Raw genomic sequence first — 16,263 nt, 5'->3', positions numbered from 1 at the left:
GGTGCTTCGAGACAACGAACCTTCGCAACGGTGCACACTTAGGGGAATACGTTCTCGAAATTTTAAGAGGGATCATCTTATTATGCTACCGTCGTTCTAAGCAATAAGATGTAAAACATGATAAACATCACAATGCAATCATATAGTGACATGATATGGCCATTATCATCTTTGCTCATTCGATCTCCATCTTCAGGCATCGCATGATCATCATCGTCACCGGCATGACACCATGATCTCCATCATCATGATCTCCATCATCGTGTCTCCGTGAAGTCGTCAAGCCAACTACTACTATCACTACTACTATGGCTAACCGTTAGCAATGAAGTAAAACAGCAAGCACATGGCGTTGCATCTCATACAATAAATTAAGACAACTCCTATGGCTCCTGCCGGTTGTCATACTCATCGACATGCAAGTCGTGAAACCTATTACAATAACATGATCATCTCATACATCATACATGCAACATCACAACTTTGGCCATATCACATCACATGTCAAACCCTGCAAAAACAAGTTAGACGTCCTCTAATTGTTGTTGCAAGTTTTACGTGGCTGATTTGGGTTTCTAGCAAGAACGCCTTCTTACCTACGTGACAGCCACAACGATGATATGCCAAAGCTATTTACCCTTCATAAGGACCCTTTTCATCAAATCCAATCCGACTAGAGTAGGAGAGACAGACACCCGCTAGCCACCTTTATGCACGATGTGCATGTCTGTCGGTGGAACCAGTCTCACGTAAGCGTACGTGTAAGGTCGGTCCGGGCCGCTTCATCCCACAATACCGCCGGAAAAGAATAAGACTAGTAACGGCAAGCAAATTGACAAACCATCGCCCACAACTTTTGTGTTCTACTCGTGCATAGCATCTACGCATAGAAAACCTGGCTCGGATGCCACTGTTGGGTAACGTAGCATAAATTCAAAAAATTTCCTACGCATGTTCAGATCTTCCTATGGAGAGACCAGCAACGAGAGAGGGGTAAGAGCATCTTCGTACCTTTGAAGATCGCTAAGCGGAAGCATTGCTAGAACGCGGTTGATGGAGTCGTACTCGCAGCGATTCCGATCCAGTGCCGAACAACGGCACCTCCGCGTTCAACACACGTGCAGCCCGGTGACGTCTCCCGCACCTTGATCCAGCAAGGAGGAGGGAGAGGTTGGGGAAGAAGACCAGCAACACGACGGCGTGGTGTTGGTGGAGAGACGAGGTCTCCCGGCAGGGCTTCGCCAAGCGCCGGCAGAGAGGAGGAGGAAGAAGTGCAGGGCTGCGCCGAGGGGGAGGGAAAACTGTGTCCTCCAAAGGCCAAAAGTGCCCACTATATATAGGGGAAGGGGAGAGGGGGTGCCACCCCTAGGGTTCCCACCCTAGGGGGTGCGGCAGCCCTCCCAGATGGGGTTTGTGGCGGCCAGATGGGGAGGAGGGGGTGGCGCACCCCTCTGGTGGGCCTAAGGCCCACCTAAGTTAGGGTTCCCCCCCTCTTTTTCTTTCCCCTGCGCCATGGGCTGAGTGGGGAGGCGCACCAGCCCAACTAGGGGCTGGTTCCCACCCCCACTTAGCCCATCTTACCTCTTGGGGTCGCAGCCCCCCCTTCGGTGGTCCCCCGGGACCACCTCCGGTGGTCCCGGTGGTCCCGGTACGTTACTGGTGATGCCCGAAACACTTCCGGTGTCCGAAACCATCCGTCCTATATATCAATCTTTACCTCCGGACCATTCCGGAGCTCCTCGTGACGTCCTGGATCTCATCCGGGACTCCGAACAACTTTCGGTAATCTCGTATAACAATTCCCTATAACCCTAGCGTCATCGAACCTTAAGTGTGTAGACCCTACGGGTTCGGGAGACAGGCAGACATGACCGAGACACCTCTCTGGCCAATAACCATCAGCGGGGTCTGGATACCCATGGTGGCTCCCACTAGTTCCACGATGATCTTATCAGATGAACCACGATGTCAAGGATTCAATCAATCCCGTATACGATTCCCTTTGTCTGTCGGTATAGAACTTGCCCGAGATCCGATCGTCGGTATACCTATACCTTGTTCAATCTCGTTACCGGTAAGTCTCTTTACTCGTTCCGTAGCACGTCATCGTGTGACTAACTCCTTAGTCACATTGAGCTCATGATGATGTTCTACCGAGTGGGCCCAGAGATACCTCTCCGTCACACGGAGTGACAAATCCCGACCTCGATTCGTGCCAACTCAACAGACACTTTCAGAGGTACCCGTAGTGCACCTTTATAGTCACCCAGTTACGTTGTGACGTTTGATACACCCAAAGCACTCCTACGGTATCCGGGAGTTGCACAATCTCACGGTCGAAGGAAAAGATACTTGACATTAGAAAAGCATTAGCATACGAACAATACGATCTAGTGCTAGGCTTAGGATTGGGTCTTGTCCACCACATCATTCTCCCAATGATGTGATCCCGTTATCAATGACATCCAATGTCCATGATCAGGAAACCATGATCATCTATTGACTAACGAGCTAGCTAACTAGAGGCTTGCTAGGGACACATTGTGATCTATTCATTCACACATGTATTAGTGTTTCCTGTTAATACAATTATAGCATGAACGATAGACGATTATCATGAACAAGGAAATATGATAATAACCATTTTATTATTGCCTCTAGGGCATATTTCCAACATTACCGCCCGCGAGCCACGAGATCCATCTACCCAGTTGTTGATGTTTGTTTGCCTTCTGCTACTATTTGTTTGGATTGAGGGAAGCTAGAGAGGCTTGCTTGCTACTGTGTAAGATGCGTGAGAGAGCAAAGGGGATTGAGAGATCAGAGGGATGCAGTGTACAGATGAGCTTGGGGGAGCGGTCGTAGCAGGGATATGATGTCCACTTGATGGAGAAGACTGAGTGCAGGGAATGTTGCTTGCTGCTGCTATTGCAATTGATGTGTTGTTTTGTAATATTTTTGATGACCCGCTCCTGTGTGAGACTGAAAATTGGGCTGGGGGAGTTGTAATTCAGTTACATTGTGGTTCGGTTGAGAGTAAAACGGAGGAAAGAAGCAAAAGAGAAAGGATAAAAAAAATCCATGGTAGACAAAAAAGTCATTTCCTTTTTCTACTGTCCACCGCATTAGCAGCAGTTTGGGACAATCCATATTGTTAACAGTACACTCCCCTATGTATAGTTTAGTGGCTTGTTCCTACTTATGTGAAAAGATTCACGACTATTTCTATCAAGTAGAGAGCATTCTTCTTGTTGGACCATTAGTATACTTCAGTTCTACTCGAGCATCCATCTTATTTGTGTGATGTTTTCGTACATAAATTTGATTTTGACGAAAGACAACAGTCTAGACCTGCTTTAAAAAAATTATGATACCATCACCTAATATGTTTTTGTTGTTATCAAGGAACACATATTACTTGCATGGTTGTGACGATGAGCAAGCACACAAGATGATCTGATTGAGGTTTCCCGAGATAGTGTGTATCATTGCTTTGTGCATGCTGAAAAGGTTTTGTATATGTACTGAATTGATAAAATTATAGTTGCCTTCGGATTATTAATTAGCAGACAGATCGAGACTGGAAGATTCTTCGGGAATAGAGGTGCCGCAAAGGCCCCAACAGTTAGATTCTTCAAGAATATTATTTCTCCTTTTTGCTGAAGGAACTCTTCTTTTAGTTGTGGTTCTCACAAGATTCTGAAAAGGCGGGAAACATGGAACCATATGTTGGCTGAAGAAGGCCAACATCCTTGATTGCCCGTTGCCTTCTGGTTCAAAGGTAAATCAACAAGCACGCTTACCTTATTTAAGAACAGGTTCTGTGTGAAATATTGTTATTTATTTAATTTGTGTTTTATTTAGTGGATTCTTAAAGATGAAACCAGTATGATGGCATCTACCAAACAGAACCATGGCATATCTTTTTCATATAAGTCGTGTGATGGCAAGAAGACTGCAGCAATGAGGATTGCTATGTAGAATCTATTGTTGTACTATAATATTGATTTTATAGTCATATGTATATTATTTTAATCTTACAAAGTAACAAGTGAGTTGAAGATCACAAAGTCATGTTTAGCTATATAGAAGTGAACTCATTTATTAGTTTACTGAAGTGATTATCTAGAGCTTGTGAGGGAAAGGAGAAAGCCAACAATCCTAGTGAATTGTCTACTGGCAGTGGCCTGATATGGTGACATGCCTGCATCTTTTTCCAAGAGATCATTAATGTATCATATGATCATGCTGTAGTTTTATCCTTTTCTCTTGTTTGATGTACTCCAGTTTCATTTATTCAGTGGTGACGGAGGACAATTATTTACTGTGGAAGTGTTCTGAGATATAGTAGTCGAAGTTGTGGTTGATCATACTGTAGTCAAAGATGAGTACAAACACAAGCTGTTTGACACGATGTGGTTTCTGACTGCATGGGACGCATGCATATATAGTACGTTTGTGAAGCTAAATGGATGCATGATTCTAGGCTCTAGATATCTTGGATAAAGATTAGTGTATGTAAACATTGCCTCTTTAGCTCTCTAAATGAAACACCTGATAGTTAACATGATTTCTGGACATTTGTTTGGAGCTTAGTAGGCTTGAACACGCTGATGTTTATTAAGATGATTTTGGAATGTGCTTTGCTCTCGATGAAACCATTTCCCCTGTAGCAATGCACGCACAACCCCGAGCCTTAGATTGTAGGTTGTGACATCGTTGGTGATGGCTCATTAGAACCTCACCAAATTCGAATATGGTGTGGCTTGCCACGCCATTGCTGACGTAAGAGAGGCAGGGGTTAACGAACTGGAGTGCAGGATGCGGGAGGTCGACGATGCTAGGGATGATCGCAAGGTTTAGAGGGTTCGCCTACAACGGAGACGACCGCTTATTTTTTGCGGAGGGGGCTTCCACTCGGGCAAGGGGGCGATGAGGTAGCGAGTGACAACACTTGCTGACCGTGGATGGCGGACACAAGTGGTTGAAGGTAGAGTTGGGCGGGTCGATAGGGTAGAGAAGAAAAAGGTAGGCGTCGGAAGAATAGCGACAACACTGGGTTGTCGTGGCGGAGGAGAGGCAAGGGGTTAATGTACTCGAGTGTGTGGGGTGCACGAGATCACGGGCACGAGTGATGGTGGTAGGGTTTAGAGGGATGGTTGGCATCGTCCTGGCGGCGTGAAGAGGGGGTAGCATGTGACAACACTCACCAGTTTTAGGGTGGCGGCGACAGGGAGAGGTAGGCGGGGTTACAGGGTGGATGAAGAAAAGAGCAGCAACGGGAAGAAGAAGAAGAACCAGTAGCAGAGGTGGATCGCCACTGGCAGAGAAGGGGTAGGGGATTTAATGATTTGAGTGTGGGTAAGGGAGGTCTCGTGTGGCGCAGATGGTGGCATGATTTAGAGGGATGGATGGCACAACATGCTGCATCATTTCATTTGCACAGTCCATCATGAGCAGTCATGGAAAAAGAAGAAATTGGTGAAACTACGTTAGAAAGATTTGCTTGTATGGAGAGACGAGGAAGAATGCACCTCATGACGGTCACCTTCATCGTCTACGTATTGTCAATGATTGTTGACGTAGAAACGTAGATTATCTGCATTGTTGCCCGTAGCAACGCACGAGCATTCTACTAGTAGCTTCTAATGACAATACTAAGCAGTGAGGGTGACATAAATGATAAAACCTTTTAAAAAAATCAAAATCTACAATACCAAACATCTATAACATGAAACTACATTCCATAATGAATCCGATGATACTGATTTGATATTATGGATGTTGATTCTTTTTTTTATAAGTTCTGTCGTATTAGAGATATACTTTGACTTTAAACGTACTAACTTATACGGAGAGTAAAAATGACTGGAGGGAATATAAACCAAAAACTGCTATCTAGTATTTGAATCTCACATAAATTCCTTTTTCTTTTTCTTTTTGAGGGATATTTCCTCTTGATTTCTTCGGGACACACACAATCCCTCGTCCGAACGAGCCGGTGGGATCTAGAGTCTTCGGAGGGTAAACAACACAGCCTCCTCATCCTCATCCTCACCAGAAAAAAAGGAAAAGAAATGGTCGTCACCCGTTAGCCACACCACGCAATACGGCCCCACCCGTCATCGAGGCTCACCGCATTCCCGGCCCCACACGTCAGCTTGCGTGCCTCGCAAGAAGATGGCGAGCCAAAGAAAAAAAAGAAGGAAAATCCGCACCCGAGACCCGTCTCCGGCTATAAAATGCCAGCCCTAGGGCTAGGTCCGCCTCAGCGTGTCCCCATTCCGATCCGTTGCTCATCCATTCCGGCGCCGCCTCCAGCCTAGGGTTTCCGTCTCCCGCCCTCACCACCCGCCATGGCTCGCCGCAGCGGAGGAGGTACCAGCTCCGCCCCTCTCCACCCACCCCCTCCCTGTATGTATGGTCTCTCGTAGGGCGTCGCTCGGATCTGGCGTTGCGTGTAGATTTGGTACCTGCTTCGGACGGATTTCGGTAGATGATGCGCATCTGAGTGCGGTTGTTGGAATGATTTGTTTGCGCATCTGGGTGCGGAAATCGCTGGATCCGTCGGAGATGTTTGCTAGACAGGTTTCCGTTGGGGGATCGAACGGTTCCAGTAGAAATCAGGGAGATGATTGCCCTCGAATAATTGGCTGCGGATCCCCATTCCCAGGCGGTTCAGACAGGGGCATAGAACAAATCGGCACCCGTTTTTCTTTTCTAACAAGGGTCTGATGCATGTCGACCCTCATTGTCGGGTTCGATATCTGCTCGCACCTGTAGTTCGCCACTGTGGATGGTTTTAGGAACAAATTGTGTATATCTTGATTATTAGTAGGTTATCAGTAGATGCATTGCCCTCGAATAATTGGATGTAGATTCACATTCTCATTCGGTTCAGACAGGGGCGTAAAACAAATTTGAATCCTTCTCTTTTACATATGATGCATATGAAAAGGGATGCTGGCTTCTGTCAATCCTTTCTTAAGATGGATTCATATAGCTTTGCATGGTTAATAATTTGTCGTTTGCTCTTGTACGGTGGAGTCCTAATACTTAGGAATTAGATGGGTTTCAGAATGTATTTAGTATACATGTTCTATGGTTTGTAGTGTCCCTTTGGTGTTGCACCGTTGCCTCTTTGAGTAGCCATTACGGTCATTTATACTGTCTTGGCTTAGTTAGGAGGCACATATGAAATGAGCATCTGATGCTCATCCAGGCCTTTTGAGGGGGCAACTCATCTGTGTTAACTAGATGTGCTCCCCAAGCAGCCCGAGACATTCCATGACTGTCATGCTTCTGCATTGTATGTTGTGTCAGTTTGATGGTACAGCTGTCATATTACTATAAGTTTACACTGTTACGGCAAAGTTTGTGATGTTTGCCTTTTTGAGTAGCCATTATGGTTGTAAATACTATCCTGGCTTAGTTAAGAGGCATATAGAGATAATTATGTTGGATTTTATTCTGGGAACCTCATTTATGTTAACTAGGAGTCCTAAGAAGTCCTCAACATTCCTTTGTTATCTAATTTCTGTAGTTCCATTCTTTTTATTTTTTTGTGATCATGGTAGAATATTTAAATAGGCTGTTGTAGTGGATTCTCCAGACTGTAAACCTGGCTGATTAATTGTTTATATAATTTGGTTGTTTTCCTGTTACTTGCCTTCTTGAGTAGCCATTATAGTTATGCATACTATTTTGGTTTAGTTAGGGGGCATATAGAAATGGTTGTGTTCCAATCGCTTAGGCTTTTTATAACAGAACATCGTTCTTTTAAGAAGCTGTTCTTATGACTGGTCTTGCACATTGTGTTGTTTACTCCTCCTGTTTTCAGTGTAGCTCTTGCTCATGAGTTTCAATCTAATAAGTGAACTAGCTTGGAAGCACTCTTGTTTTGTCTCATTAGTTATGATATAGTATTGTTTAGATTATGGTTTCTATTACATTCTAAAATTGATGTGCCTCCTGAAAAACCATCTGCTGTTATTATTATATCTGCATTTGGTTCAGACAGGGGGCACATAACAAATGTAATCTATTGAGGGAATGGATGTGATTTTCTGTTCATCCCTTCTTAGACTGATTCTGACACTAATTGGTCATTGTGTTCAAAAGTTCTAATGCTATGCTGTTGTTAGTCACTGGTTTCAGCATCACTAGTTTTGTTGCATATTTGGCATGTGGTCTAGGACTTTCTCTCATATTTGTGTTGCTTCATATCACCATCTTCTGTAGTGAATAGATCCCATCTATGAAAACATATGTACTTGGTATTTATATTCCTGGTAGGCTCATTTTTGCCCTTGCCTAACAGGAAGGTCTTCCCGCCCTGCTCCACGTGCTGCTCCTGTGAGAAACCCACCAGCTCCAGGTAATTATGGTATCCTGCTTAATTGATCTCTTTTGAAATCACAAGCTATTCAATTGAATGCGGTTATTCATCTGCTCTTATTCGGTGTAGTTGCTAATTGAGATTTAACACTTTGCATTCTTTGCAGCCCGTCAAGCTCCTCCTCCTGCTACTACCCAGAGCAGCGGTGGCGGTATCATGAGCGGAATTGGGTCCACTATTGCTCAGGGTTAGTTTTTTTCACTCTTAACTGCAATGAAGGCCTGCAATCCAGACACTAACTTCTTTTGTCCAAAATTTTCAGGCATGGCTTTCGGTACTGGCAGTGCTATGGCGCACAGGGCTGTTGACGCTGTGATGGGTCCCCGTACCATTCAGCATGAGACTGTTGTGTCTGAGGCCGCTGCATCTATGACTCCAATGGACAATGCTGCTGATGATAAGTGTGGCAACCCATCCAAGGCCTTCCAAGATGTATGCCTCCCTCACCTCCTCCCGCTCACTCATTTGTCGACATGCTTAATATGTTTTGACCGTTTGGACTAGACTTTGATTCTGCTACCCGAACTTCATTTGTTCTTTTCTCTTACATCAGTTATTGTTTCACTTCAGCGCATACTTCCTCCGTTCCTAAATATAAGACCTTTTGAGATTCCACTATAGATTACATATGGAGCAAAATAAATGAATACACTATGCAGTAAGATGACATTTGTATTACTCCCTCCGTTCCTAAATACATGTCTTTTAAAAGATATCACTAGAGGACTACATACGGAGCAAAAATGAATGAATCTACACTTCATCCGTATGTAGTTCCTTAGTGAAATCTCTAAAAAAGACTTATTTAGGAATGGAGGGGGTAGAATGGAGAATTCTTTGAGTTAATGTCAGTGCCACCCCAGTTTAGTGATATCGGTTTGTGTGATCACTTGGTTAATGGACATGTGTACTAACTGTTGTTCACTGTAATTGCAGTGCATCAACCACTACGGCAGCGACATCAGCAAGTGCCAGTTCTACCTTGACATGCTGAACGAGTGCCGCCGGGGAGGAGCTGGGGCTGGTTCAACTCTTTAAGCTGCTGCTGCTGCTGCTGCTATCTTGATTTGGGCTTAATTTGTCGGAACCTGTTTTCAGTCATGATGATGATATATATATCTTTTAAATAATTCATTGGCGATATTCTGAACCTATATGCCACAGCATGTCTATTACCCTAGTTTGTGGTCTCTGCTGTCCTGGGAGTATTTCCTTGTATTGATGTTGGAATTACCTTCATGGCACTGGGTATAAATATGGAGTTTAAATATGGTGTGGTGCAACTTAGTTTCATATTTTTCTTCCAATTTTGTTGTTTTTGGAGATTCTTCCATAAGTTGATGCATGTGTAATTGCCGTAAATATGTGCAGTACCAGTTGGAATTGGGCAAACCTTGCAAAATGGATCACCAAAACCAAGATTAACTCTAAAGAATCCCTTTAACCTTGAGGTCAGAATACCACACCATATCCTGGAAGCACCAACTTTGTCATTTGACATTATTCTATTGCTCTAGCATTCCTGGTTAATGCCGACATACAGCCATAGGTCATGCGTCATGCTAGCTCAAGCATCTCCTTTTGCTTCCTCTCAATATAAGAAGCTCTTTTCTGGCGACGTCTTGCAAGTCCACCGCCATGAAGTTCACTTCCTTTGAGATTAGTGTGGGTTTCATCTCGCTTACTGAGTTCTTCTTTTGTATGTCAAAAAAGATCTTCAATTGCTCCTCTTTCTTATGTTCGTTCCTCTTTTCCTTCCCCTCTCTCCTTGTCAATTGCCACCCGACTTCTTTTTTCTCCACCTTCGAGCCGTCCTCTTTGCTGTCTCCACGACCCTATCTTTGCAGGCTTCAGCTTCTTTGGGCCAACAATGTGGGCGGCCACGATGGGGACGGTGGTGTCCAATAAGGGGGCGGTGATTGGGTTGGGATCTTTTGTCGAAGATCGCACCACATTCTTTGTCCCCAACTACTTCCTTGCGCGGACGACGGTGTAGTGCCGGGCGCGGACGACGGTGTAGTGCCGGCGGGAACACGGAGGAGATCCCGCGGTTCCATTCCTGACAGAGTCGGGACCTGTGGTGGTGGAGGGGGTGGCAGGAAGAGAAGGCAAATTTGAGAGAGTTGAGCTGGGTTTGCGAGTTAAGAGGTTAAGAGCAACTCCAGCCGCTCCCTCAAGACGCCCCCTAGGACACCTTTTTAGGCTTGGTATTAGGCTCAGGGATGCTTTTTGGTCGAAAAACGGCCCAACCATGCCAAAACGGTCCAGCCATGCCCCAAGCACCCCTAGGGATGTCCTAATAGCGTTGCCATACCCAAGTGAAACCGGGCGCGCTGGGGGCTTTTGGGGGCGTCGGCGGAAGTTTCGACGATTCGTCTTTCCACGTGTTCTTTTTTTGGCTCACTTCATCATTTTTTCACAAACTTTTGATTGGGGTAATGATGTGGCTTGAAAGATGCACACACATTATCGTCAGATGAAGCATTTGGCCCCTCAAAACATTGGCTAGATGTGGTTAACTCCACAAAACATAAAATGTTACGAAGTTGTTTTCAAGGGATCTGGTAGTCTTAGCTCGATTGGCTTGTCACCGAGTCGCGGCACAAAAATCCCCCCAGAACGGTCCCGTTGGGGAGCAAAACCCAAACGTGTGCCGTTGGCAAGTCTATCTCCGTGCCACATGTTAAATCCCAAGCCGAAGCTGGCGAACGGTCGCTGTGCAACCGAGGCGTGGTCCTGTACCTCTGTAGATCGCAAGGGACAGGCGGCGCTCCGCCGTTAGCGGTGACGGCGACCTCTGCCCGCATCGCCGGAGCCGAGCAGCACCACACATCACGGCACAACTGCCTGCGGTTCAGTGAACCTGGACGCCCATCCTATCTGCAACCGCAAAAAGTGTGCGGCCGTCGGCGCAAATCCGGTAGCAGTAGCCGCTCTCGGGCCACCATCAGCCAACCGGTCGTCCGAATCGCGGTCACCGGCACATCGGTGCCGCTACCTCCAAGTTCGGCACCGGCACGAACAAATTCTCTGCACAACACATGTAAGAAAAGATGAGCAGTTCAGCTCCAGCACGGTTGTGACCGAACAGAAGTGCATCTCCAACTCGGTTCATCAAAATGTTCGGATTGAACGGTCTGGGTGCTTTTAGGCCTCAAACGTTGTTCATCAAATGTATGTCCGTGCACTGGTCCGAACATCCGGAATCTCATGAACTATCCTTAAATTTGAAGAGCTTTGGAGGAATTCGGACATCTGCCCCGCCCAGAGCCGTCGAGCTCCTTCACCTTGTCCAATCTTACCAACCTTTTCAACAGCTTAAAGTAGGCACAGATCACCAAAATGCTAATTCCGTTTCAAAACAAGTGTCGTCGGTTTAGCGCAAATTTATAAATTTATAGACGGGAGGATTCCATGATCTGAAAATATCGTCAACAGATACGAGAGGCTGTCAAATTAGCACCCGATCGCTCTTTATTAAAATGCTTCGAATAAATAGGCGGTTTTCTGTACAAGATGATGATGGTGGATGGTGTCAAGCTTCGAAGCAGAAAAATAAGGATTAATTCTAGGCTCGCAATAACAATCCCCTCCAGCTCAGTAACGCTACTATGTCCTCCTCCTCCTCCTCCGGCGGCGGCGACGGCCTCCTTCTCAGACCCGCCGCCGTCTCCTCCTCCTCCTCCTGCTCCAACTCCTATAGCTGCAGCTTATGTTGCTGCTTCTGCTGCTGCTGCTGCGGCTGGAGCCTGCCCTTGAGGAAGCCCCTGCACACCTTCTTCCAGAACTCCTTGTCCGGCTGCCGCACGTCGAAGCTCGCCTTGGCCACGTCCACCTGACAGCCCTGCTCACGCACAACGATCATCGGCTATTAGTTTCCGAAACAACATGGGAGATCGCCGCACTACTTGCAGCTCATGAACTGGTCTGAAGATTTACCAGGAGGAGGTTCTGGCGGAGGAGGCGGTCGGCGATGCTCATGAGGATGTCCTTGCTGTACTCGGGGTGGCCCTGGACGCCCATGGCGCGGTCGCCGAGCCGGAACATCTCCACGCCGGTCTTGTCCGACCGGGCCAGCACCTCGGCGTGAGGAGGCAGCTCCCACACCTGAGAGTGTCATCAGACGAGCTCAACATCAGCACACTGTAAAACCGACATTGACATGTACGTACTAGCAAAAAAACAGTGGAGCGAGCGTAGGGTCTGTGTAGTGCACCTCGTCCTGGTGGAACTCGATGATGGGCAGGTGCACCGGCATCTTGAGCGGCGCGAAGAGCCTCGCCGCCGCGGCGGTGGGGTGGATGCAGCTCACGCCGATGTCCCACCCCTTGCACGACCTCCCCGTCTTCCCGCCCAGCGCCCGGCACAGGACCTGCAACACAAAAGAAGAAAAATCACCGTTAATTCACCCCTCGCTGCTATCTGCATATGCAAAACCCATCTGCTGTTCCTCAACTACAATTATTGAGATACAGATGAAGTAGATGGTAAAAAAGTGTTCGCATCTTTCAGACTGTTAGACATTTGTCAGATTGCGAGGAGAGAAAATATTAGCGAATCAAAATATTACAACTTTGTAGTGAATGACAGCTAATACTGCATTACGCAGGTCCGACATGCATGCTAACATTAGTGACTGATTAACGCGTAACCCGACATCATCATGCGCCGAAGCCAAGCGCGTCTATACAGAGGACCAAATTAACTTCCGGCTGGCTGTCATACATCGGTCACCGGCGACAGCGGGACCCGGCGGCACATGACATCCAGCCAGCCCGTCGTTAGATCGTCCGATTGGAGCCATTTTCACAGTTAACTAGCGTCGTTTTCTTAGGACGGACGGAAGCATTCAGCGACCGTGAATCATGGACAACCTACATGCATTATCTATCTATATCTATCTATCTATCGAACCACATGATCTCTGGGAGAAAAGAAGTCAGGTCTTGCACTAGCCGCTGTCACGCGCCAACATAACATGCCGTACGGCTCCGAGAAGGGAGCTTTGACTTTTGCATGGTATAATATACTTGCATCGCAAGCCTGTCATCGCTTAGTTTTCTTAAGAGGTGAGGTCAGGGCTCGTTGGAAAATAGTTTGACCACTAGGATATAGAATATGTATCTACGTATCCAAGAAGTGCAACCCAAGTCGAGCTCTCCTACCCGATCGATCGCCCCTTGGGTCATACGCAGGGACGGTCAGATCCCTCAACAGCCGATATACTCAGTCAGCCAGGGGTGTATAAAAAAAAATAGCCGCACCGACACTCGACCTCGGATGATGCCCTCCAGGGTGGACGGCCACGTCACCGACACGTCTTTGTGGCCACGCCACGCACGCCAGAGGGGAGGGAAAAGGCTGGCGGCAAACGGGTGTAATAAGGCCGGTAGCTTGCTTGCACGCATGAGCACCATCCTAATCACGCGTTCGCGCCGGAGCACGACGGCGGCGGTGGCGTCGTCCGCGAGGCCACCGGCGGGTCGGTCGGTTGGTTAGTTAGTTAGACGCGTCACGCCGCCGGCGTGCGTCCAAGCTGCAGCGTTTCAAATGTTCAAACAAAACAATAATCAGATGTTAGTCTTGCGTGCCTCGTTACCGGCAAGTTGGCGGGCAGAGCCCGGCAACGCCACGTCGGACCACGTGAACCAGATCACCGTCTCATTATTATTAATTTGTTAACTAACCCCTAATCAGCTACGCCATGGCCACTCTCGGCTTGGGATTTCCGGTATTCTTGAATCCTTTTGAGTTCAGTTTTTTACTGAATTACTACTACCTCGTGCGCGTTCAGTAAAGAGCGATTTGAAAACACAGATGTAAGCAATTCATTGGCAAGAAGCATTTTTTTTTCTACCCCGACCAGATGCATCTTTTTCTCCTCGGAGTAGACAGTAGAGTAGAGTATACTTCTGACTACGAGAACGGCCACTTGTATGTTCATGTGTTTGTTTATTTACCACCATCTCTGCAATGCAGCTCTGCTCTATTCAGATTTAAGCTTTTTTTCTCCGTAAGAATTAAGCATGCGTTTTTTACCCTGCTGGTTTTGGTTTTACCAGCCGAGCGCGTGGTGAAGAAAACAGGGGGTAAAAAAAATGGAAGGCCCTAGAAGGGCGCCACTCCTCTCAGCTGGTGCGGCAGCGAGGCGCCAAACCCGGACGCCACCGGCTCCATCTCACGCACACGGAAAGAACATCCTACCCTCCGGCCGGGACGCCGCCGGGAAGAGCCAACGAAGAAGCGAACGGACGGAGGGAGGTAGGGAGGGGACGCACCTGGTGGCCGAAGCAGACGCCGAGGACGCGCTTGCCGGCGGCGAGCTGGCGGCGGACGAGGTCGACGAGGGCGAGGATCCACGGCTCGTCGCCGTGCGCGTCGCTGCAGCTGCCGGAGATGACGAAGCCGTCGACCCCCGCCGCGTCCTCGTCGGACGGCAGCTCCCCGCGCACGGCGCGGTACACCCGCCACCGCTCCCCGTCCTCCGCCAGCAGCGCGCGGAACACCTCGAAGTAGCCCCCGTACGCGTCCCGCACGTACGCCGAGTCCTCCCCGCACTGCAGCAGCGCGTACGTCCCCCCTCCCGCCGCGGTCACCACCGGCACCGGCGCGGCGGCGCGGCCAGCCTCGACGGCGGTCTCCAGCGGCCCCATCCCCATGCCGACCGCGGCGTCGGCGAGCGAGCGAGCGAGCGAGCGCCGAGGAGGAGGGATCGGGGAATGGGATTGGGCGACGGACGGGATTGCGCTCGCTCGCTGGCTGGCTGGCTGGCTGGCTAAATTGGCTCGCTGTGGGGGAGGAGATGAGGGGGCAGTATTTAAAGCCGTTTTCTCCCGTGGCGCAAAGTAAATCCCCCTCCCCCCTCCCACAGTAACTCCGGTTTACCGCGCGCGCAATCGCGGCTTGCCGTTTTTTATTTTTATTTTTTTCTGAGCGCGTCACGGGCCGGTTTCTGAGTCGTGGGCCTCCGCGGATCATTTCCTTCTTCCTTTTCCTCACGTACCGGATTAATTCACTTCCTTCTATCCAGCGAATGGATGTGTGTGTGACAGTGCTGCTACTGTTTTTTCTTCTTCTTTGGGGTGAAGTGCTGGCGTTGTGGCAGTGGCAAGGGAGAAGATTCCGCCACGCCATTTCTTCGTTATTTTTTGTGTTTTTTTTCAGGAAACAATAAGGCTCTGCTCCGTATTTTGATTAATTTTCCAAACTTTCGAAACATATTGTACGTACAAGAAGATGGAAAGAAAAGATATACATAGAACAAAGCCTGGAGCCAAGATGATTTCTTTTTGTGCGTGCGTGTTTGTAACACTGACATCTTGTTTGGTACATGCATTAGTAGGAGTAATATATATCAGTTTGTCGGTCACAGACAGGGTCAGGCCCACAGTCAGTGTCGCCGGTACGTCGAGGCTTGCGCCTCGTCATCGTCTGGTGAATCGGACGGAGCCGTTCCGACCTGTCTGCCACGAAGCGATCCTGTTCAGATACTCCTGTCACACGGTGTCACGCCGCTGACGCGGACACGCACGCCGGAGCCTCTGCGTCCGTTTGCGCGCGCGCCAGTAGAAAACCACGGCCCATGCACGCTTCCCGAGGTGTACGAAACGGCAAAACTGCCATCACAAGCCTCACTTTTCTTTTAAAAAATATTTAGGAAAACCTCAGCGTACCGTGTCAAAGGCTCAAAGGTACTGGTAACCGGCACTGGGTTTCTGCCGGTTTTGCGAATGGACCTGGACGTGGTTTTGGAATAGGTAGAAGGCGTCCAGGTTCGATGAACCTCCCTGCCATGAACTCCGGATGGATTGGAGGGATAGATAGCACGTCGCTAGCTTATTGCGAGGCATGAAATAAATTCCATT

At 48.1% G+C, this 16,263-nt stretch overlaps 2 protein-coding genes and 2 non-coding genes across 4 annotated transcripts; 3 read left to right on the top strand and 1 right to left on the bottom strand.

Moving 5' to 3' along the window:
* Window positions 1-6,219: 6,219 nt before the first annotated feature.
* On the top strand, window positions 6,220-9,668 carry LOC123447175 (uncharacterized protein C6C3.02c-like). Its single transcript, XM_045123755.1, has 5 exons — window positions 6,220-6,378; window positions 8,321-8,377; window positions 8,505-8,585; window positions 8,661-8,830; window positions 9,335-9,668. The coding sequence occupies exons 1-5, from the start codon at window positions 6,357-6,359 to the stop codon at window positions 9,434-9,436; spliced, it is 432 nt and encodes a 143-aa protein (XP_044979690.1). The 5' UTR covers window positions 6,220-6,356; the 3' UTR covers window positions 9,437-9,668.
* On the top strand, window positions 6,854-7,005 carry LOC123451654. Its single transcript, XR_006632481.1, has one exon. It is a non-coding gene; the product is annotated as a small nucleolar RNA snoR138 (small nucleolar RNA).
* On the top strand, window positions 7,171-7,286 carry LOC123451641. The gene has a single exon (XR_006632469.1). It is a non-coding gene; the product is annotated as a small nucleolar RNA U19 (small nucleolar RNA).
* Window positions 9,669-11,854: 2,186 nt separating the features above from the next.
* LOC123447174 (gamma-glutamyl peptidase 5-like) lies at window positions 11,855-15,183 on the bottom strand. The gene is made up of 4 exons (XM_045123754.1): window positions 14,677-15,183; window positions 12,615-12,770; window positions 12,338-12,505; window positions 11,855-12,242 (listed from the first exon to the last, which is right to left on the bottom strand). Exons 1-4 carry the CDS (start codon window positions 15,055-15,057, stop codon window positions 12,096-12,098), a joined length of 852 nt encoding a protein of 283 aa, XP_044979689.1. The 5' UTR covers window positions 15,058-15,183; the 3' UTR covers window positions 11,855-12,095.
* Window positions 15,184-16,263: the final 1,080 nt, after the last annotated feature.

Source organism: Hordeum vulgare, chromosome 4H (genome assembly GCF_904849725.1).
Source record: "Hordeum vulgare subsp. vulgare chromosome 4H, MorexV3_pseudomolecules_assembly, whole genome shotgun sequence".
In the NCBI taxonomy this organism is placed as follows: Eukaryota; Viridiplantae; Streptophyta; class Magnoliopsida; order Poales; family Poaceae; genus Hordeum; species Hordeum vulgare.
The sequence above is the reverse complement of the archived record's forward strand: the minus strand, read 5'-3'. Positions and strand labels throughout refer to the sequence as shown.